This window comes from Nerophis lumbriciformis, linkage group LG29 (assembly GCF_033978685.3).
Source record: "Nerophis lumbriciformis linkage group LG29, RoL_Nlum_v2.1, whole genome shotgun sequence".
NCBI classification, from domain to species: domain Eukaryota; kingdom Metazoa; phylum Chordata; class Actinopteri; order Syngnathiformes; family Syngnathidae; genus Nerophis; species Nerophis lumbriciformis.
Window position 1 is genome coordinate 14,985,621 of NC_084576.2, and position 22,961 is coordinate 15,008,581.

General features: G+C 42.2%; 4 protein-coding genes across 5 annotated transcripts; 2 read left to right on the forward strand and 2 right to left on the reverse strand.

The window, feature by feature from the left end:
• Window positions 1-1,848: 1,848 nt before the first annotated feature.
• LOC133571854 (uncharacterized) lies at window positions 1,849-6,906 on the reverse strand. The gene is made up of 4 exons (XM_061924370.2): window positions 6,812-6,906; window positions 6,378-6,471; window positions 6,217-6,304; window positions 1,849-2,796 (listed from the first exon to the last, which is right to left on the reverse strand). Exons 1-4 carry the CDS (start codon window positions 6,828-6,830, stop codon window positions 1,948-1,950), a joined length of 1,050 nt encoding a protein of 349 aa, XP_061780354.1. The 5' UTR covers window positions 6,831-6,906; the 3' UTR covers window positions 1,849-1,947.
• Window positions 6,907-7,333: 427 nt separating this feature from the next.
• kcnj11l (potassium inwardly rectifying channel subfamily J member 11, like) lies at window positions 7,334-13,513 on the forward strand. 2 transcript variants are annotated; one of them, XM_061924988.1, is made up of 6 exons: window positions 7,334-7,477; window positions 7,759-7,921; window positions 7,989-8,231; window positions 12,380-12,649; window positions 12,731-12,938; window positions 13,016-13,513. In XM_061924988.1, exons 2-6 carry the CDS (start codon window positions 7,763-7,765, stop codon window positions 13,411-13,413), a joined length of 1,278 nt encoding a protein of 425 aa, XP_061780972.1. In that variant the 5' UTR covers window positions 7,334-7,477; window positions 7,759-7,762; the 3' UTR covers window positions 13,414-13,513. The 2 variants fall into 2 exon arrangements, with proteins under 2 accessions (XP_061780972.1, XP_061780971.1); XM_061924987.1 differs by having other exon boundaries at window positions 12,380-12,938.
• LOC133572195 (CD59 glycoprotein-like) lies at window positions 13,474-22,250 on the reverse strand. The gene is made up of 5 exons (XM_072911854.1): window positions 21,802-22,250; window positions 19,217-19,411; window positions 13,962-14,102; window positions 13,777-13,878; window positions 13,474-13,710 (listed from the first exon to the last, which is right to left on the reverse strand). The coding sequence occupies exons 2-5, from the start codon at window positions 19,227-19,229 to the stop codon at window positions 13,511-13,513; spliced, it is 456 nt and encodes a 151-aa protein (XP_072767955.1). The 5' UTR covers window positions 19,230-19,411; window positions 21,802-22,250; the 3' UTR covers window positions 13,474-13,510.
• Window positions 21,788-22,915, forward strand: snx20 (sorting nexin 20). Its single transcript, XM_061924990.2, has 3 exons — window positions 21,788-21,938; window positions 22,025-22,161; window positions 22,239-22,915. Exons 1-3 carry the CDS (start codon window positions 21,791-21,793, stop codon window positions 22,890-22,892), a joined length of 939 nt encoding a protein of 312 aa, XP_061780974.2. The 5' UTR covers window positions 21,788-21,790; the 3' UTR covers window positions 22,893-22,915.
• The last annotated feature ends 46 nt before the right edge of the window (window positions 22,916-22,961 follow it).

Genomic DNA, 22,961 nt, shown 5'->3' on the forward strand with positions numbered 1-22,961 from the left:
ATTAGCTGCCCGGGCCTGCCCTGCACTAGCGTGACCTGCGATTCAGAGGGGCGGGGTCTGTGTCAGTCATTGAGGACTATCAATCAGTGTTGTCAAACTATAACAGTAGTTACTTGTGTGCAAAATGTTAACTAACTTAAAAGACACCCCGATATTTCGACAAAAACGGGATTTTAAATTTTTTTCACTTAAATGCAGCTCATTTGTTTGTGCAAAATATTACACTGTAAAAAAAAGTCGGTAGATTTTGCAGGGATGTCAAACATACGGACCGTGGGCTGGATCAGGCCCGCGAACAGGTATTATCCGGCCCGCGGGATGAATTTGCTAAGTATAAAAATTAACCTGAAACTGATGAATGAAAGAAACAGCTGTTCTAAATTAGTCCAATTGCTGTCGCAATAGCAATTCTTTGTATCTTTGTAGATGATGCTACATATGTACAAAATAAACCACATGATGTTAGTACATCAGTCGAGGAAAATGAGCAAACTACATAAATAACATACTGTAATTTGATTTTGATATACTTGTTTTTATCTTGATCGAAAATGAACACCAATGAGTTGACTGATGAACATTATCACATAATTTATTCAGAAAATATAAATAACGACAAATAATGATGGAATACTATTAACCGCAACATGTAAGTGTAAAAAAAACAACAACAACATTATGATTTGTACATTTTCAGAATGTGCCTGTTCTATTTTTAAACAAAGAAAACAATCTGAAGTTGTCTTTATTTTTAAGTTATCGTGCCGTGATTTTACCAGTCCGGCCCACTTAGTAGTAGATTTTTCTCTATGTGACCCCCCCCAATCTAAAATCAGTTTGACACCCATTTTAAGGTATTGGCAGCTCGGTGGCCAAAGTGTTCATACAAAAATAAAAACGGTACCGTTTTTTTTTCCCCCATTAGCATTAATGCACTGTAAAATAATTTAAAACGAATTAATGTAAAGGAGCATAAGCGCTCAAAATACATTGCCTGATTAATCTGCATTTTTACATGAATAGTGCAATGTTTTGTGATTAATGTGTTAATACGTTGACTTTGACAGCCATAATATCACTCCACAATTGCTTGATTGATTGATTGATTGAAACTTTTATTAGTAGATTGCACAGTTCAGTACATATTCCGTACAATTGACCACTAAATGGTAACACCCGAATAAGTTTTTGAACTTGTTTAAGTCGGGGTCCACGTTAATCAATTCATGGTACAAATATATACTATCATCATAATACAGTCATCACACAAGTTAATCATCAGAGTATATACATTGAATTATTTACATTATTTACAATCCGGGGGTGGGATGAGGATGGTTTGGTTTATAACAGCATACTAAAGTCATCAACAATTGCATCATCAGAGAAATGGGCATTGAAACAGTGTAGGTCTGACCTGGTAGGATATGTACAGCGAGCAGAGAACATAGTGAGTTCAGAAAGCATGAATATTAGAAATACATTTGATTATTTACAATCCGGGGAGGTGGGATGTGGAAGGGAGGGTTTTAGTTTAGGGTTGAAGTTGCCTGGAAGTGTTCTTTTAGTGCGGTTTTGAAGGAGGATAGAGATGCACTTACTTTTACACCTGTTGGGAGTGCATTCCATATTGATGTGGCATAGAAGGAGATGCTCATGCATTTGATTATATTTTTTCTACATACAAACTGACTTTGAAATCTGAAATCAAAGTAACCAGCGGATATTTAAGAATGCATTTCTATTTAACAAAAAAAACGTTTTTAGAACATGAGTTGCATGGTGAGATAAGTAAGTTTAAAAGTCCTGCAATTTTTCTATCAAAATTGAAAGAATACATTTAGCAAGAAAGTTTAAATGCTTTATTGACACAAATTTTAAAGCAGGGAGAAAAGACAACAAACAGTAAACATTTAATTAGTTGTAATGAATGTCATCACAGGAAAATCAAAATTTTTCCACAAGCTTCTGGAACAAAGACACCAGCCGCTGTGTGCTCTCCAGCTGCAGTGGGTCCACATCCTTAGCCAACAAGTTGTGGTAGAGTCTGGTCTGCACCAGCTCAGGCTCCCCCCCACACCTCAGCAGTGCCTTGGCTCGCTCTAGAAGCGCTCTGTCCCTTTCCAGAAAAGCTGCGTCTCTGTCCAGAAATGCCCGGTCTCGATCCAGACACACTTTGTCTCGTTCTATGGCGGCCCGGTCCCGTTGTATGGATACGCGGTCCCTTTCCAATTGCGCTCGGTCACGTTCCAGCGCCAAGCGCTCCCGTTCCACATTGGCGCGGTCGCGTTCTACATTGGCGCGGTCACGTTCTACATTGGCGCGGTCACGTTCTATGTCTATTGAGCGTCTCTCCAGAGCCCGCCGCTCCTCGTCGTTGGGGCAGCTGTGGGCGGACATTGCCGTCATGTTGTCACTCTGTGCCACAATGCCCTCTGACAGCAAGGAGGGATACAGCACGCCATTCCGAGAATGAAGATCAGGGCCGGCGTCTTCGTGGGACTCGGTTTTACTGATGATGTTGTCTCCGCACACCTCAGTGCCTAGGCTGAACACGTCTCGCGGCACCGGGACTCCTTCGACTCTACCTGTCTCGGTCACGTTCAGTTCAGGCGTGCGTGCCACCATGCTGGCGAAAGAGAAGTGAGGCACGGCATCTTCGTCGTCATCCAACACCGACGGCTCCACCACCTTGGCGGTCCCCGCCAGACGGCCGCTCAGGGCCTCATCCATCAGGTGGAACCAGCGCCAAGATTTGGTTCGGTTCTGCAAACCTCCCGGAGAGTTCTTGATGGCCTAGGCAAAGAAATTACACATCATCAGATGACTTGATAAGGTCTTTCAGGTTTAACGTGTACGATATGTCGGTGGAGTATACAGGTAGCATGTATGCAAGTGGTATGCAGTTAGCGTCTTTAGTTTGCGTGCACAGGTAACATATGCAGCTGGTGTGTATGCAGATAGCACTTGTGCATAAAATATATAGTTCACATGCCTGCAGTTAAGGTGTGCACACATAGCATGTATGCCTGAAGCCTACATGTGCTATAGGGGTGTATGCAATTGCTTTGTACGTAGTTTTCACTACTTCACATTCAAGCTAGCTTAGCTGTTAGCATGGTTTTGGTCCCTGTGTTTGTCCGCGCTAGTTCCGCATTTTACAAACCCCGTTTCCATATGAGTTGGGAAATTGTGTTAGATATAAATATAAACGGAATACAATGATTTGCAAATCATTTTCAACCCATATTCAGTTGAATATGCTACAAAGACAACATATTTGAGGTTCAAACTGATAAACTTTTGCAAATAATCATTAACTTTAGAATTTGATGCCAGCAACACGTGACAAAGAAGTTGGGAAAGGTGGCAATAAATACTGATAAGTTGAGGAATGCTCATCAAACACTTATTTGGAACATCCCACAGGTGAACAGGCAAATTGGGAACAGGTGAGTGCCATGATTGGGTATAAAGTAGATTCCATGAAATGCTCAGTCATTCACAAACAAGGATGGGGCGAGGGTCACCACTTTGTCAACAAACAATTTGAGAAAATTGTTGAACAGTTTAAGAAAAACCTTTCTCAACCAGCTATTGCAAGGAATTTAGGGATTTCACCATCTACGGTCCGTAATATCATCAAAGGGTTCAGAGAATCTGAAGAAATCACTGCACGTAAGCAGCGAAGCCCGTGACCTTCGATCCCTCAGGCTGTACTGCATCAACAAGCGACATCAGTGTGTAAAGGATATCACCACATGGGCTCAGGAACACTTCAGAAACCCACTGTCAGTAACTACAGTTGGTCGCTACATCTGTAAGTGCAAGTTAAAACTCTCCTATGCAAGGCGAAAACAGTTTATCAACAACACCCAGAAACGCCGTCGGCTTCGCTGGGCCTGAGCTCATCTAAGATGGACTGATACAAAGTGGAAAAGTGTTCTGTGGTCTGACGAGTCCACATTTCAAATTGTTTTTGGAAACTGTGGACGTCGTGTCCCCCGGACCAAAGAGGAAAAGAACCATCCGGATTGTTATAGGCGCAAAGTTGAAAAGCCAGCAACTGTGATGGTATGGGGGTGTATTAGTGCCCAAGACATGGGTAACTTACACATCTGTGAAGGCGCCATTAATGCTGAAAGGTACATAAAGGTTTTGGAGCAACATATGTTGCCATCCAAGCAATGTTACCATGGACGCCCCTGCTTATTTCAGCAAGACAATGCCAAGCCACGTGTTACATCAACGTGGCTTCATAGTAAAAGAGTGCGGGTACTAGACTGGCCTGCCTGTAGTCCAGACCTGTCTCCCATTGAAAATGTGTGGCGCATTATGAAGCCTAAAATACCACAATGGAGACCCCCGGACTGTTGAACAACTGGACATCAAGCAAGAATGGGAAAGAATTCCACCTGAGACGCTTAAAAAATGTGTCTCCTCAGTTCCCAAACATTTACTGAGTGTTGTTAAAAGGAAAGGCCATGTAACACAGTGGTGAACATGCCCTTTCCCAACTACTTTGGCACATGTTGCAGCCATGAAATTCTAAGTTAATTATTATTTGCAAAAAAAAAATAAAGTTTATGACTTTGAACATCAAATATCTTGTCTTTGTAGTGCATTCAATTGAATATGGGTTGAAAAGGATTTGCAAATCATTGTATTCCGTTTATATTTACATCTAACACAATTTCCCAACTCATATGGAAACGGGGTTTGTAGTTTGTATTACTTTTTTGAATATACTTAAAGGGCACCCATTATGCAAAACCAAATTTTCTTACCTATTGGTGTTTTTATGTATTAGGGATCTGCATAAGTCCTGACAATTTTAAATTAAACCATGGAGGCATGCCGGAGATATTTATAAAAACTATCTTGCCTTCCTTCATACTTCTTCCAAACTAGAAGAATGCACTACCGACCTGATAAGTCCGAAAGAGATGATAAAGAGTATTATCTGCTCACAGATGCTACAAGGTGATTGTGTGCACACTGCAGCTAGTCTTGGAGAAATTAACCTCCACTCCTTAATGCTTCAGTCACATGCAGGATTCTCACAGGAATGAGGCAAAAACTAACCAATACTCTTACTGTATGGTAGAAACTTACCCAAAATGCATTGTGCGGGTATTGTAGTCCGCGCTGTAGTCTAGTGGTCTGTTTGGGCCACAGCGGTACTCTGTTGTAATACACTTTTCCACCACTTGTGGCAGTAATGACAATACTAAACAAACAAGAAATTTGGAGGTAAAGTCATAGAGAATGTTCTTAAGTGCAAAAATGATGACTTAAGTGGTGAAGCTGTATTTTCATTTGCACTATAACTTTATTAACATCCATCCATTTTCTACCGCTTGTCCCTTTTGGGAGTCGCGGGGGGTGCTGGAGCCTATCTCAGCTGCATTAGGGCGGGAGGCAGGGTACACCCTGGGCAAGTCCCCACCTCATTAACATATCTATTATTAATTAATAATCTAGTTTGAATGTATTTATTTTAGCACAGTTTTTATGAGTCCCTTCTTTTGCATTATATTTTTTAATAACTATTTTCGTAATCATCCTGACCTAAGCCTCGATAATAATCATTGTGATTCAGACGTGGTTTCATATCATTTGACAAGGTTTATGCTGTAAACTATAAGTTGGTTAGATATCATTATTGAATATGATTAAAATCAAAAGTAAAATTACTAATTCAGTGTTAATATTTTAGTGGGCCCCAGGAGTCTCTAATAATAATAATAATAATAATAATGGATTAGATTTTATATTGCGCTTTTCTATTATTAGATACTCAAAGCGTTCACAGAGAAGTGGGAACCCATCATTCATTCACACCTGGTGGTGGTAAGCTACATTTGTAGCCACAGCTGCCCTGGGGTAGACTGACGGAAGCGAGGCTGCCAGTTTGCGCCTACGGAAACTGTCGTGTAAAAGTCAGGCCCTGAGGTCAAAAAGGATGTAGTCAACAAGCTACTTCTTATTCGTTATCCTCTTGTTGTGGGGCAGACTGGCTCTTACAGGCACATGCATCCTCTGCTGTTGCCATTTTTTTTTTACAAATTAGCGTATAATAGACTAGACTCTATTTGGAAGCGCTTAAAAACTACACAACGAGAAGATTCTGTCGAAGTGAAGCCACCTCAATAAGACCGCCAACAGCAGCTGTCTTGGCGGGATGAATTAAAAACAAGATGGTGTTTCGCTGACCCGGTACTTCTCCTTCATGTTGCCCCATTTCTTCTTTAGCTGGCTTGCGGACAGCATTGCCTGGAGGCCCATCTCCCTCCGGATCGCCCTGCGGGAGAGAGAAGAGGAGCGACAGTGGAACGTGCTCCTGTGGGACATCACCAAGGAAGCTGCAAACTGACCTCCAGCCCTGCATGGCAGAGTTCTTTTGACCCGTGAAAATGGCGTTGTTGGTGGCCCTCAGGTGAATGAGCTGCCGGATGTCTCCGTCCGTCACTGTGGACACAAACACAAAGGCTGTTGCTATGACTTCATCACTAATGGCTCCTACAAAGACTAACCATATTTGTGACGTCACATGCTTTGACAACAGGCAACCTTTTGTTTAAGGAATTACTAAAATTGCTTTAAGCTAAGTTAGTTACAATGCATTATAAAAAATACTGTAACAAGTAGGCCGCCATATATCAATTGATTTGTAACAATATGTAATACAAAAGTAACGACGACGGCGCCAAAACAATTCCTTGTCGCAAGTGGTTTATGATTTGTTCACTGACAAATGTCATATGACTACATTAAATGTTAAATAGCAGTTAAATGAAAAAATACATACTTCTGTAAGTGAACGCCATGACAGATGTAGGAAATACCGGAACCTTCTTCGCTTGTCAGTTGAAAATATGAACACTAATAAAGCTTTGTTGCCATCTACAGGCTGATGTGGTGAACTGCTTCATTAAGTAATCAACAAATACCAACAAAAACACTAAAGAAACGACTAAACGTTTATCAGTCACACAAGGTAATGATTCAATTACATTTTTATTATTTTATAAAATAAAATAAGCTCACGTTGATGTTTTTTGTCTGGAGCAGATGCTCAGTATCAAGAACAACTAAACACCGGAACCAAATTACGGAGACTTTCAAAGTAAACCAACTCCTCCTACTTTAAAGCGCACTAAAACAACTCTTTCCCACAATATATACATCTTATCTTCAAAAATAAATGCATCTCTCGCATTAATATTGTTATTTCTACTCTGAGATTTATCACTTAACCCAACAGAAACTACAAGCCAATCGTGTGAAGGGAGTTTTATTTTGAAACAGCTCAGCAGAAGTATCACTTGAATTGCATTAATAATTGACCTAACAGTCGTCCTCCAAACGAGCATCACAATGACAAAAAATGATGGAGATGTCTGCTTCATATTGTTGATATTAATTAGATAAATCGATTAATCGACCGACAAGTCTTCAGGTATCGCGTATTCAGGTAATTATACTGTATTTGTGTGTGTTTGTTTTAAAGGCCTCGATCAGTTTGCTCATCCTATCGATCACACGCACTTGCTGTTGCGTTTGATTGTATTTTATTGAACATTTTTTTGCGTTTGATTGTATTTTATTGACATTTTTTTGATCAGCTCAGTATTATGTATTGTGTTCTAAACACTGGATTAATGAATGACATTTGATTATGTAGCAGTCATTAATAGAACCCAATGAATTATTTGATGGGTGAGTGGACTAACACTAATGTTGTGTTTGTGTCAGCATCATGCTGGCCAGGAAGGGTCTCCTCCCAGACGGGTTCCTGCTCACCCGCCTGGCTGAGGACCAGAACCAGCCTAACCGCAGCCGTTCCAGGACTCAGAGGGCCCGCTTTATCACCAAGGCGGGCTCGTGCAATGTGGCCCACAAGAACATCATGGAGCAGGTGAGAGGAACAGCGGTGTGGTCGCTACCGCGGTCCCTAACCAGGATGCTGTGTTGTGGTGTTCCAGGGTCGCTTCCTACAGGACGTCTTCACCACCATGGTGGATCTCAAGTGGCAGCACTCCTTCCTCATCTTCACCTCGGTCTTCCTCTGCTCCTGGATGCTCTTCGCCATGGTGTGGTGGCTCCTGGCTTTCGCACACGGAGACCTGCAGCATCCCTTGCACCCTGACGGAGAACTGGCTCCTGTTCCCTGCGTCACCGCCATCAACTCGTTCACCTCGGCGTTCCTCTTCTCCATCGAGGTCCAGGTTGGAACCTTCTCCATGTTCTCTATCACCAGATATGATAGTCATATTTGCAACTCTGTTGCTAGACTATAGATCGGGGCAATTCTACAATTTTGCCCCCGAGTTCTATTCAAAGCTTGGGAGAAGATCATTTTTGCAACAAATTCTTAAAAAACGCCAGCGCTCCTGTTGTAAAGAGGAACTTGGACTATCGTAAACACATTAACAGATCCTTGCATTGACATTTGACTTTGCTAGCAAACATAAAACACAGGGGTTTGATCTTGTGATATGACATAATAAATAGACCAAAATCCAATATCTACTGGTTCTCTGGAATATACAAACTAATACTAATAGTGAAGGGAGATGTCTGGCACCCAAATATGCCTCTGTGTACGAATGCTTCATTAATTAATTTTGTAGTCCCGCTGGCAGCAATTTTGTGCTTGCTCAAATTGAAGTGATTGACAAACACAGCAAGTTTTCAATTTTAATGAGACCGGACTTTTCTGGAAAAAGATGCCTAAAGTGGACTTATATCACGGCGGAGGAGAAGTCACTACCTCTGGATCAGCAGTGTCTCTTCTCAGAGCACACACACACACGGCCCATCCTATCCCGACCCCTCTGTCTACTGCTTTCTCTCTTCTCGTTAGCTGTTCATTTGCTGATGACATTGAAAGTGGATTTTACTTTTTTAAATGTTTAATATTGTAGCAATATGGCTATTAAATTCAAGTATTTTTGTCATTTCTGATCGTTTGTGAGGGCACCTAAGGGACTTCTGCATACTTGCCAACCCTCCCGGATTTTCCGGTAGACTCCCGAAATTCAGCGCCTCTCCCGAAAACCTCCCGGGACACATTTTCTCCCGAAAATCTCCCGAAATTCAGGCGGACCTGGAGGCCACGCCCCCTCCAGGTCCGCATGGAGCAATGTTGTTGTAATATATTGAGTTGGAGGCAATAAACAGGCGAGGGGATGAAGTACTTCTCTTTACTGTAGACTTCAGAACAGACTCACACACTTGACGTCAGGTGCGCAACACCACGTAAATCGTTGGCCAACCAAAAAGTAACCACAGTACGCTATAGCCAACATTCACCAGGAGATGGCAACAGACAAACATAGATCACTCTATTACATTCCAGTCTCTCCATGTTTTCTCACCATGGTAACATGTGATCCACATGCACTGTGCGCTGTCTCTGTCCCTCTTGATATATATATATATATATATATATATATATATATATATATATATATATATATATATATATATATATATATATATATGTCTTAATAAGGTTATCCAAAAAATAGTGCTCGATACCGTAGTAGAGCGCAATATATGTATGTGTGGGAAAAAAAATCACAAGACTATTTCATCTCTACAGGCCTGTTTCATGAGGGGGGGTTCCCTCAATCATCAAAATCAAAATCTCCTGATGATTGAGGGAACCCCCCCTCATGAAACAGGCCTGTAGAGATGAAATAGTCTTGTGATTTTTTTTCCCACACATACATATATATATATATATATATATATATATATATATATATATATATATATATATATATATATATATATATATATATATATATACATATAAGAAAATACTTCACTTTCAGTGATTTCTAGCTATATATATATATATTTATTTATTTTATCATATATATATATATATATATATATTTATTTATTTTACTATATATATATATACAGTATGTATATATGTATATATATATATATATACATATATATATATATATGTATATATATATATATATATATATATATATGTATATATATATATATACATATATATATATATATATATATATATATATATATATATATATATATATATATATATATATATATATATACATATATATATATATATATATATATATATATATATATATATATATATATATATATATATATATATATATATATATATATATATATATATACTGTATATATATATGAAATACTTGACTTGGTGAATTCTAGCTGTAAATATACTCCTCCCCTCGTAGCCACGCCCCCAACCACGCCCCCGCCCCATCCCGACCACGCCCCCCACGCCCCACCTCCCGAAATTGGAGGTCTCAAGGTTGGCAAGTATGGACTTCTGTATGTTGGCGCGTATTGGCAGAGCAAACAGGACAGTTGAGCTTGTCGTTGTTGTTTTGGCTTTTTAATCAAGAGAAAGTGGATCCATAACATCCTTGATATGTTTGTTTGATATACAGTACAGTTTAGCAACTAAAATATGGACTATTGTCGAGGATAGAACCCATTATTCATATTTACATTGTTTCTTCTGGGGAAATTTGCTTCACTGTACAAACTTTTCGATTTACGAACCCTGTCCGAGAACCAGTTACCGGTAAGTTAGTAAATGGAGGTTCCACTGTAGATGAATAGCCCTGCTATTCAGTAGGTAGGGCTGTATTTTTGCCTCATTCCTGTGAGAATCCTGCGTGTGACTTAAGCATTAGGGAGTGGGACGATCCAGGACTAGCTGCAGTCAAACAACTGGGTAAGAAGCTATTTAACCAACGTGAAGAAATATGTGAAGATGGGTGCAAATATGTCAACTCGGCTAGATATATCTTGTGGTGTACCCCAGGGATCAATACTGGGACCAAGATTGTTTAATCTTTATATAAACGACATTTGTAAAGTTACAAAGGACTCAAAGTTAGTTTTATTTGCAGACGACACAACTGCTTTCTGTTCAGGAGAGAACACACAGAAGATAATACAAATAATAACAGAAGAAATGAACAAATTCAAAAAATGGTTTGACAAAAACAGACTATCTTTGAATCTTAGTAAAACTAAAATAATGCTATTTGGTAACAGTAGAAAAGAGCATCATACACAAATACAAATAGACAGAGTACAAGATTTTTGGGAGTATTAATAGATGATCAAATGAACTGGAAATCTCATATACAAAACATACAACATAAGGTGGCAAAACACATTTCAATAATGAATAAAGCAAAATACGTCCTGGGCCAAAAATCACTTCATATTCTCTACTGCTCGCTAGTGTTACCATATCTGAGTTATTGTGTAGAAATATGGGGAAATAACTACAAATGTGCGCTACATCCGCTAACCGTGTTACAAAAAAGATCAGTTAGAATAATACATAATGTTGGATATAGAGAACATACAAACCCTTTATTTATTGAGTCAAAAATATTAAAGTGCTGTGATTTGGTAAAATTGCAAACAGCTAAAATGATGTACAAAGCAAACTATAACCTGCTACCAAAGATTGTACAACAATTCCTCTCAACTAAAGAGGAGAAATATATATAACCTTAGACAGGGGCGCCGCTAGGGATTTTGGGCCCCATGAAAAGAATCTTTACAGGGCCCCCAACACAGTGTCATTATTTTTTTTGTATTATAATTTCATCATCATTAGGGGCCTCTCTGGGCCCCCTCCATCATGGGCCCCTAGAATCCGTCTCTCCCCTTTTCGGCGCCCCTGACCTTAGAGGAAAAAATAATTTAAAACATTTATATGCACGTACAACACTTAGAACCTTTAGCATATCAGTATGTGGAATTAAATTATGGAATGGATTAAGTAAAGAAGTTAAACAATGTACTGATATGATCCAGTTTAAGAGGTTGTTCAAAATAATAGTGCTTACAAAGTACAAAGAAGAAGAATTATGAGAAATACTTTCAACCTTTTTGGAAATAAGATATTCTTCATCTCAGTATGTTAATAATGACTGAATTAATTAATTACATATTAAAATACTGTTGTGTATACTAATTCATAGATGTTATTTTATTATATAAAAAGGTCAGTAAATGATTCTATATATTTGTAAACGCTCTGAAGTGGGAAAGGGGTAGGATTAAATAACCTTTTCTTCTTCCTACTCCTTTTCGGACATGATGTAAAGTGAAATCATATGAAACTGTGTGATGTATTATACTGTAAGTGTGTTCATGTTTGAAATAAACTAAAGAAAGAAAGAAACAATCACCAGGTAGCATATGTGAGCAGATAATATTCTATCATCTCTTTGTCTTTCGGATTTATCAGGTCAGTGAGGGATGAGGCAAAAACTTACCCAGACCCACCGTCGTTGCTCCAATAGCTAATTAACTGTTTTGCCAGGTGACCATCGGTTTTGGCGGCAGAATGGTGACGGAAGAGTGTCCCTTTGCCATCATCGTCCTAATCATCCAAAACATCCTGGGCCTGATCATCAACGCCGTCATGCTGGGCTGCGTCTTCATGAAGACGGCGCAGGCCAACCGCAGGGCGGAGACGCTCATCTTCTCCAGGAACGCTGTCATCGCCCCGCGAAACGGTCGGCCCACGTTCATGTTCCGAGTAGGCGACTTGAGAAAAAGCATGATCATCTCGGCCACCGTCCAGCTGCAGGTGAAAGCGACAGCTACGCGCCGCTCGCCGCGGGAGGTCTTGTACCTGACGCCGTGTGTTTCCGCTGTTTTGTTCGTCCAGGTCATCAGGCGGACGGTGACGGCAGAGGGCGAGGTGATCCCGGTGAGCCAGCTGGACATCCAAGTGGAGAACCCGCTTAGGAGCAACGGCGTCTTCCTGGTGTCTCCGCTCATCATCAGCCACACGTTAGAAAGAGGAAGCCCTCTCTACGAGCTGTCGGCCCAGTCGCTGACCTCAGCCGACCTCGAAGTCGTCGTTATCCTTGAAGGTGGCGTTTCTCCTCAAAATGATTCTGAGCGTAGTTAGTGTCGTCAGCATAAAAGTGGACGTGGTGTTCTCATGCAGGTGTGGTGGAGACGACGGGCATCACCATGCAGGCTCGGACCTCGTACATCCCCGAGGAGATCCTGTGGGGGAGGCGCTTTGTGTCCATCGTAAGCGAGGAGGACGGCCGCTACTGCGTCGACTACTCCAAGTTCGGCAACACGGTCCGGGTGCGGATGCCGTCCCTCAGCGCCAAAGAGCTAGACCAGACGCGGGGGGTCCAGGAGGGTGCGCCCGAAGTGCAGCTGCAGGGCTGGGGGCTGGTCCGGGCCGGGCGGGGCGGCTTCCGCAGGGGGGGACGGGCCTGCGACAGTGCCGCCTCGCAGCCATGGTACGCCCCGGCCGAGGAGGAGGCGGAGCAAGGAGGGCAGAAAAAGACAGTGCAGCTAGAAGTAATCGGACGCCAGACGGAGGGGTGACGCGCAATAAAATGTGACGCTCAGGACGGGAACGTAAAAGGACAACAACAACAACAACAATGGCTTTCTTTTGTTTATTCGGGGTTACGCGGCGTCTTCACAGCCAGCACGCAAGGATGCAGAGCAGCGAGCCGATAATGAGCCTGACGGGTGTCGCCATGGTGACGGCCTTGCTGGAGTTGCACAGGTTGCTGCTGCAGCAGCGGTATGTGAAGGCCGACATGGCGGGGAACATCTGGCTGAGGCGGGAATTGTCACAGTCGGTGTACCTGATGCACTGACGGATGGTCTTCCCGCCTGGACACACACACACACACACGGTGATTAGTCCAGAGAAGAAGCAAAGGTCACGTGACCTCTTACCTCTCTCACTCAAAGACAAGCAGGCGTCCTCGTACGTGCACTCCTGCACATTCTGACAGCGGCCCGTGTAGTCGGCGCACTTGTAACAGCGAAGTGCGTCCCCTGAAGAGACACATTTGGACAAAATGTGCTTGTAAAAAAAAAAAAAAAAAGATGTTGGAATGTTGCAGAGCGTGCTGACTCACCTTCACGTATCATCACCGCGGCGGCCGCGAACATCAGCAGGATGAGTTGGCTCCGACGTGCCATGTCGTCGACTTCTTCCAGCTGGACTGAATCGGGGAATGGCCCGGCAGTGCGATGGCGAGCCCACGCACTGAAAACGTCTTTGTGGTGCACACACAAAAGACACACAAAGACTCACTATGTGGTGTCATCGCTGTAACACTTTCTCCCACCCGGGCCTTGGATACCACGTCAATGTGTCCACTGTGTGCGCTCGTTTGTTTGGAACTGTTCACAAACACACACACACACACTTGAGGACAGGAAAATGACAACGATCCTTAGTTTTTAACTAAAACAAAACAAATACCATATTTTATATATTTCTGTGTGCATGTTAATCAGACACGCAACGTAGTGTCAACTTTTGTGGTGTGCGTGTGTGTGTGTGTGTGTGTGTGTGTGTGTGTGTGTGTGTCATACAGTAACAGGGCACCAGCAACTATAGAGACTCAATTATTTCCCCATCCAGCTGCATTCAAAGACAACACTGTACTGTATAAGTATCGTATACTATTAAGTCAACTTGAATAAACAAATCTCTGGTTTTATTGATATTGTATGCATAATAGTTCATGTATTGGTTTCACATCGTATTTATTTATTTGTATTATCCATCCATCCATTTCCTACCGCTTGTCCCTTTTGGGGTTGCGGGGGGTGCTGGAGCCTATCTCAGCTGCATTCAGGCGGAAGGCGGGGTACACCCTGTACACGTCACCATCTCATCGCAGGACCAACACAGATAGACAGACAACATTCACACTCACATTCACACACTAGGGTCAATTTAGTGTTGCCAATCAACCTATCCCCAGGTGCATGTTTTTGGCAGTGTGAGGAAGCCGGAGTACCCGGAGGAAACCCACGCAGTCACGGGGAAGAGCATGCAAACTCCACACAGAAAGATCCCGAGCCCGGGATTGACTTAGGACTACTCAGGACCTTCGTATTGTGAGGCACATGCACTAACCCCTGTTCCACCGTGCTGCCCCTTATTTGTATTTTTTTTTTACATTTCCTCTCAATGCAGTCTTTGGCTGAGAGGGGGGCTCATCAGCTGTCAATCACAAATCCTACGCACAACAATACGAACAGACACGGGCAGTGTTCGTATCATCAAGTCAAATTTATATAGCACTTTTCATATACAGGAAAGTGGCAACAGAAGATGCTTCACACAAAAAAAGAAAGTAGAAAAGTACACTAAGGCGTCCCCACCGGAGAATAACTCAAACTAACGCAATCTGAAAAATAGTAGGAAACATAAAATATATAGGCTCATATATAGGCTGCATATATCCGTCAAAACAGCCAACAATAAGAGAAAGTAATATGTTGGGGGATAAGAAACATGTAAACGACTTATAAAGGCAAAAGGGACAAGTGTAATAATTATGAAGGACAGCCGTGAACGTTGACACATGTTGTCCTCATACGCCAATTTGACTTTGAATTGAACACGGTAGTTTTAATTTTGCCTAACAAGTTGATTGGCAACACTAAATTGGCCCTAGTGTGTGAATGTGAGTGTGAATGTTGTCTGTCTATCTGTGTTGGTCTGCGATGAGGTGGCGACTTGTCCAGGGTGTACCCCGCCTTCCGCCCGATTGTAGCTGAGATAGGCTCCAGCACCCCCCGCGACCCCGAAAGGGACAAGCGGTAGAAAAATGGATGGATGGAAGTTGAGTGCCTACATGTGAGTTTGTCTCTGCTTTGTCTTCGTACTACTGGCGCATGCGCATTCTTTCCCTCCCCCCTAGTGGTGGCATATTGTAATACACGCAATGCCCTTCATTTAACTCAGCGGCCCTATAAACTTTTTGACCCCGGGGCCGCATTGGGTTAAAAAAATGTGGCCAGGGGGTGGGTATTTAAAAAAAATTTTTTTTTTAAATTATATATATATATATATATATATATATATATACAGTGGGGCAAAAAAGTATTTAGTCAGCCACCAAATGTGCAAGTTCTCCCACTTAAAATGATGACAGAGGTCTGTAATTTTCATCATAGGTACACTTCAACTGTGAGAGACAGAATGTGAAAAAAAATCCAGGAATTTACATTGTAGGATTTTTAAAGAATTTATTTGTACATTATGGTGGAAAATAAGTATTTGGTCAATAACAAAAATTCAACTCAATACTTTGTAATATAACCTTTGTTGGCAATAACAGAGGTCAAACGATTACTATAGGTCTTTACCAGGTTTGCACACACAGTAGCTGGTATTTTGGCCATTCTTCCATGCAGATCTTCTCAAGAGCAGTGATGTTTTGGGGCTGTTGCCGAGCAACACGGACTTTCAACTCCCTCCACAGATTTTCTATGGGGTTGAGGTCTGGAGACTGGCTAGGCCACTCCAGGACTTTCAAATGCTTCTTACGGAGCCACTCCTTCGTTGCCCGGGCGTTGTGTTTGGGATCATTGTCATGCTGGAAGACCCAGCCACGTTTCATCTTCAAAGCTCTCACTGATGGAAGGAGGTTTTGGCTCAAAATCTCACGATACATGGCCCTATTCATTCTTTCCTTAACACGGATCAGTCGGCATGTCCCCTTAGCAGAAAAACAGCCCCAAAGCATGATGTTTCCGCCCCCATGCTTCACAGTAGGTATGGTGTTCTTGGGATGGTGTTCTTGGGATGCAACTCAGTATTCTTCTTCCTCCAAACACGATGAGTTGAGTTTATACCAAAAAGTTCTATTTTGGTTTCATCTGACCACATGACATTCTCCCAATCCTCTGCTGTATCATCCATGTGCTCTCTGGCAAACTTCAGACGGGCAGGTGTGGACAGGTGTCTTTTATACAGATAACAAGTTCAAACAGGTGCCATTAATACAGGTAACGAGTGGAGGACAGACGAGCTTCTTAAAGAAGAAGTTACAGGTCTGTGAGAGCCAGAGATCTTCCTTGTTTGAAGTGACCAAATATTTATTTTCCACCATAATTTACAAATAAATTCTTTAAAAATCCTACAATGTGAATTCCTGGATTTTTTTCCACATTCTGTCTCTCACAGTTAAAGTGTACCTATGATGAAAATTACAGACCTCTGTCATCATTTTAAGTGGGAGAACTTGCACATTTGGTGGCTGACTAAATACTTTTTTGCCCCACTGTATATATATATATATATATATATATATATATATATATATATATATATATATATGTCTCTTTGCAGTTAAGACAAACTGCCTTCTCCTTACACTGAACAAAAAAAAAGGTCATATGTCCACTGATGTTTAAAAACTCTACATTTGAAATCTATTTTACGTTTCCCCAACGATTTCGCCATCAGTATCGGTTTCAAAAAGTAAAATGTATGACTTTCTAAAACGCCGCTGTGTACACGGACGTAGGGAGAGGTACAGAGCGCAAATAAACCTTAAAGGCACTGCCTTTGCTTGCCGGCCCAGTCACATAATATCTATGGCTTTTCACACACACAAGTGAATGCCATGCATACTTGGTCAACAGCCATACAGGTCACACTGAGGGTGGCCGTATAAACAACTTTAACACTGTTACAAATATGCGCCTCACTGTGAACCCACACCAAACAAAAATGACAAACACATTTCGGGAGAACATCCGCACCGTAACACAACATAAACACAACAGAACAAATACCCAGAACCCCTTGCAGCACTAACTCTTCCGGGACGCTACAATATACACCCCCCGCTACCCCACCACCACCTCAACCCCGCCCCCACCTGCCCCCCAACCCGCCCACCTCAACCTCTCATGGACGGCATGTCCCAAATTCCAAGCTGCTATTTTGAGGCATGTTAAAAAAAATAATGCACTTTGTGACTTCAATAATAAATATGGCAGTGCCATGTTGGCACTTTTTTCCATAACTTGAGTTGATTTATTTTGGAAAATCTTGTTACATTGTTTAATGCATCCAGCGGGGCATCACAACAAAATTAGGCATAATAATTTGTTGATTCCACGACTGTATATATCGGTATCGGTTGATATCGGAATCGGTAATTAAGAGTTGGATAATATCGGAATATCGGATATCCGCAAAAAAGCCATTATCGGACATCTCTACTATTAAAGTTAAGGATTGTTGTCATTTGTGATCGTTTGTAAGGGCACCTAAGGGACTTCTGTGTGTCCGCACGTATTGGCAGAGCAAAAAAGGAAAAGAAAAAAGTTCCAAGTCCCGGGTAAAAAAAAAAAAAAAATCCTGCGGGCCGTAGTTTGGGGACCACTGATTTGACTGGTGTACTAACTATGCATTGATTGAAAATATCTAAATTAACACACATTTTTAATTGTGCCTATTTTAACATTCAAAAATTAATTATGGTCTTATTTTATTGTTATTTGCTTTGCGTTGCATTGTAACTTTTTAAAATAATTATTGGATGCTTTTATTGCTGACTCCAAGCATACTTGCCAACCTTGAGACCTACGAATTTGGGAGATGGGGGGGGGGGGGTGTTTGGTGGTAGCGGGGGGGGTAAATAGTAGCGTCCCGGAAGAGTTAGTGCTGCAAGGGGTTTCGGGTATTTGTTCTGTTGTGTTTATGTTGTGTTACGGTGCGGATGTTCTCCCGAAATGTGTTTGTCATTCTTGTTTGGTGTTTGTTCACAGTGTGGCGCATATTTGTAACAGTGTTAAAGTTGTTTATACGGCCACCCTCAGTGTGACCTGTATGGCTGTTGACAAGTATGCTTTGCATTCACTTAAGTGTGTGTGTGTAGAAGCTGCACATATTATGTGATTGGGCCGGCACGCTGTTTATATGGAGGAAACCCGGACGAGACGACAGGTTGTAGGACGCTAAAGGCAGCGCCTTTAAGGCACGCCCCCAATATTGTTGTCCGGGTGGAAATCGGGAGAAATTCAGGAGAATGGTTGCCCCGGGATATTTTCGGGAGGGGCACTGAAATTCGGGAGTCTCCCGGGAAAATCGGGAGGGTTGGCAAGTATGACTCCAAGCATACTTGCCAACCCTCCCGAATTTTCCGGGAGACTCCCGAAATTCAGTGCCTCTCCCGAAAACCTCCCGGGACAAATATTCTCCCGAAAATCTCCCAATTTTCAGCCGGAGCTGGAGGCCACGCCCCCTCCAGCTGCATGCGGACCTGAGTGAGGACAGCCTTTTTTCACGTCTGCTTTCCCACGATATAAACAGCGTGCCTGCCCAATCACGTTATTCCATACGAGGCGTCCGTCATACCGCCGATGAGCATGGTGCAGATGGAGAAAATCTTCCCGGCGTCCGCGTTGGCGCACACGTTGCCAAAGCCGACGCTGGTCAGGATGCTGAGGGTGAAGTAGAGGGCGGCGATGTGCGAGCTGCGCACCGACGGGCCGCCGACCGTGTTGTTGACGTAGGGTATCTCCAGGCGTTTGCCCAGCTCATGGAGCCATCCTTGGGGAAGAGACAGGAGGACAACAGGGTGACAAGAACTAAATCATCCAGACTAGAGATAAATTGTATTATTATGTTTATCTTACCTAAAAATAAATATATTTATTAATTTAAAAAATAAAAAATAAATACATTTTTACTATATTTTGCTAAAAACATCAAAATGAATTGTATTTTTATTTGTATTTTTTCTGACTCCTTATTACATCCAGCCTTAGAATTATACATTAAAATAAAAATCGCCCGATTGTAGCTGAGAAAGGCTCCAGCGCTCCCCGCGACCCCAAAGGGAATAAGCGGTAGAAATGGATGGATGGATGGATAATTTTAAATGATCATAATAATTAATTTAAAATGACCATATTTAATTATTAAAATAATTGCTTGTTTATCAACGACTTTAGCATTGTATTCATTACATTTTGAAGCTCTCAGAAGCCAAGTTATGTTATATTCTTTAAGATTTATTTATGCAAGTTTGTGTTTGCATATTTTCAGGATGTAGATATATATATATATATATATATATACAGTATATACTGTATATATATATATATATATATATATATATATATATATATATATATATATATATATATATATATATATATATATATATCAGTGACGTGCGGTCATCATGGAAAGAAAAAAAATGTAAAAAGAAAAAAAGTAATTAAATTGTTATATGTATTCAGTGATTAAACTATAAAGTTATTTTCCGTTTAACTTCACCAGTTTTAGATTATTTTTATTCAAAATCGCTGAATTTTCACATTTGCCGTTCAAATACTGAGAAGAGACGGTGCGGTGAACAGCAGCCAGTTGAGGCACGTCACTGCGTTGTGCCTCACCATGGATTGCGGACTCGGCTAACTGCTGGCCTGCTGTGCAGTGAGACCGTATTGCTATATGAACTATATTATACATTTCCATAGTTTAGTTAGCTGAGGTATATAATGTACAGTGTATTTTGTCAACAACTGTATGTGTGTAACGTATTTCTTGTGCTGAGCGATCATAAAACGGCTGCAAAGGACGCACTGGCTGAGGCTCGCAGTAATCCCGCCTCCTGCACCCTGCCGTAAAATGCAACCCCTGACGGGAGGGTTATATCAACTAAAGCCCACACTTAAACTTTCCACGTGAAAGATTGAATCTATTTAAAAAAGTTATTTCATAAGAAGCCAAAAAGTGCAAAAACAATAATGTTCGTGTTGGAGGAGTTGTGAATGACTGCAGGGCTACAACAATTCACAACTCCTCCAACACGAACATTATTGTTTTTGCACTTTTTGGCTTCTTATTAAATAACTTTTGTAACCTATTTTTATGGGCTTTCCTCTTTGTGATGTTAAGTTCCTGTTATGCGCTGTTATACAGTATATGCCTTGAGCTCTTATTTTGAAGGCGCTAAGAGCGGAAGTGATGACACGTTGGAGTGGAACGAAGGTTTTTGAAAGAAGGTAAATAAAGTGGTCCTCGTGTAAACTGGAGCCTCCGTGTTTGTTATTTTGTAGTTTCATACAGTATAGGCGACATTTATAAACCCTCGGTTACACTTTTTTAAATAGATTCAATCTTGCATGTGGAAAATTCAAGTGAGGGCTTTAGTTGATATAACACTCCCATCAGGGGGTGCATTCTACGGCGGGAGTGCATTAATCCAGCACAACAGCGGCGCATGGACTTCATTTATAAGTAAAGGTAAGACCATAATAACGTTTTTTTAATTAAATGTGCTTTTTTGTGTGCTACAGTTTGTATGTGTAAAATTAAAGTTAAGTTAAAGTACCAATGATTGTCACACACACACTAGGTGTAATGAAATTTGTCCTCTGCATTTGACCCATCCCCTTGATCACCCCCTGGGAGGTGAGGGGAGCAGTGGGCAGCAGCGGCGCCGCACCCGGGAATAATTGTTGGTGATTTAACCCCCAATTCCAACCCTTGATGCTGAGTGCCAAGCAGGGAAGAATGCTGGTATGAGCTTTTAAACATAACCCGTTAACTGCTGCCAATCAAATGGTGAATAAGATACTCTTTAGGGTTCATATGTTTGTAAATCTGACTGTGATGAAGTCAGTGCCTCACCAGCCATGAACCTCACCGCACGTCACTGATATATATATATATATATATATATATATATATATATATATATATATATATATATATATATATATATATATTATGAAATACTTGACTTGGTGAATTCTAGCTGTAAATATACTCCTACCCTCTTAACCATGACCCCCACCCCCCGCCCCGCACCTCCCCACCTCCCGAATTCGGAGTTCTCAAGGTTGGCAAGCATGACTCCAAGCGCAAAACAAAATACATTGGAAACTTTTTATGACTTCATTTTCATAACAAAACAAAATGCAAATTACCTTAGACAGGTGCTGGAATGATAGCAGGAAGCGGAAAGTCGCACTTATGTTGCCGTGTTTCACTTCCTCATGCATAGGAAAGGAAACTGAAGAAGTTGTTTATTCAGTTTTCGTCGTCAACATGAGCGAGCCACCAGGTGACTTGATGCTTCTTCTTCTTCTTCTTCTTCGTGCTACCGACATTTTCCCTGTCACTTGTGTGTGTGTGTGTGTGTTTGTGTAGCGCTTAGCGGTTCCAGTTTGACCACCAAGGAGCTGCAGCAGAGGTGGCGAGAGGCGAAAGGGACGCAGCGAGCACACAAAGTGCTGTTCGACATCGCGTCCAGTTGCGTTGTTGAGGACGCCTGCTGCAAACATGTGGTGAGGCACCAAAACGTGACCATGCACCGCACATCACACTCGGCGCGACTCATCTTGTCTCCGCGCGCGCCCTACAGGTGTACCAGGTGGCGGTGATGGCCTGTGGAAGTTTCAGCACTCGTCACGTGTGCGTGGAGCGGCGTTACAGCGACTTTTCCCACTTCCATCAAAAGCTGACGGAGGAGTTCGTCGAGGAGGTTGAGGATCTGGCGCTTCCTTGCAAGCTCCTGGCGGGTCCAGTCGGGGGGCGGGGCTTGGCCCTGCAGGACTACCTGAACCAGGCGTTTGCCGTGCGTTGCGTGCGACACTCGCCTCTTGTCCCGGACTTCCTCACGGGCAAGGAGCTCAGTCGTGCCCGGGCCTCGCTGCGAAGCGGGGAGTTCAAAGCGGCGCTTGAGCAGCTGCACACGGTTCTGCAGATCCAAGGGAAGCTGGCGCCGTGGCAGAGAGCCACCCAGCTTGTCCCAGCCCTCGCCGCCATTGCCGTTTGTCACCGCGACCTGGGGGAGCCCCTGGAGGCCGTGGCCGCCGCCCACCGAGCGCTTCCTGTCGTCAGACGCTGGAAAATGAACGACTACCTCGGTGGTCTTCTGGAGATGCTGGTGGATCTGAGCTACGGCCTCCAGCGGCCCGTCGCCCACCTCCAGGAGGAGCTGATGGCGCTGCGGGACAGCCATGCCGCCTCCTGGCGCTCCCTGAAGGAGGTGGTGGTCCGTGACGTCACACTGTAAAAAAAAAAAAAAAAAAAAAAAAAAAAAAATTATATCCTATTTTTATGGTTAATTTACTCTAAATTTCTA

Excerpts from the sequence above, each read along its gene's own strand:
- LOC133571854 (XM_061924370.2), bottom strand. Across the intron at positions 6,305-6,377 it reads TCTGCCATGCAGGGCTGGAG|GGCGATCCGGAGGGAGATGG; the intron begins GTCAGTTTGCAG and ends TCTCTCCCGCAG. Across the intron at positions 2,797-6,216 it reads ACATGAAGGAGAAGTACCGG|GCCATCAAGAACTCTCCGGG; the intron begins GTCAGCGAAACA and ends TTCTTTGCCTAG.
- kcnj11l (XM_061924987.1), top strand. The coding sequence starts at position 7,763 with ATGCTGGCCAGGAAGGGTCTCCTCCCAGACGGGTTCCTGCTCACCCGC. Across the intron at positions 7,922-7,988 it reads ACAAGAACATCATGGAGCAG|GGTCGCTTCCTACAGGACGT; the intron begins GTGAGAGGAACA and ends GTGGTGTTCCAG. Across the intron at positions 8,232-12,379 it reads TCTTCTCCATCGAGGTCCAG|GTGACCATCGGTTTTGGCGG; the intron begins GTTGGAACCTTC and ends CTGTTTTGCCAG.
- LOC133572195 (XM_072911854.1), bottom strand. Across the intron at positions 13,879-13,961 it reads CGCGGTGATGATACGTGAAG|GGGACGCACTTCGCTGTTAC; the intron begins GTGAGTCAGCAC and ends GTGTCTCTTCAG. Across the intron at positions 13,711-13,776 it reads CTTGTCTTTGAGTGAGAGAG|GCGGGAAGACCATCCGTCAG; the intron begins GTAAGAGGTCAC and ends GTGTGTGTCCAG.
- snx20 (XM_061924990.2), top strand. The coding sequence starts at position 21,791 with ATGCAAATTACCTTAGACAGGTGCTGGAATGATAGCAGGAAGCGGAAA. Across the intron at positions 21,939-22,024 it reads CAACATGAGCGAGCCACCAG|CGCTTAGCGGTTCCAGTTTG; the intron begins GTGACTTGATGC and ends GTGTTTGTGTAG. Across the intron at positions 22,162-22,238 it reads ACGCCTGCTGCAAACATGTG|GTGTACCAGGTGGCGGTGAT; the intron begins GTGAGGCACCAA and ends CGCGCCCTACAG.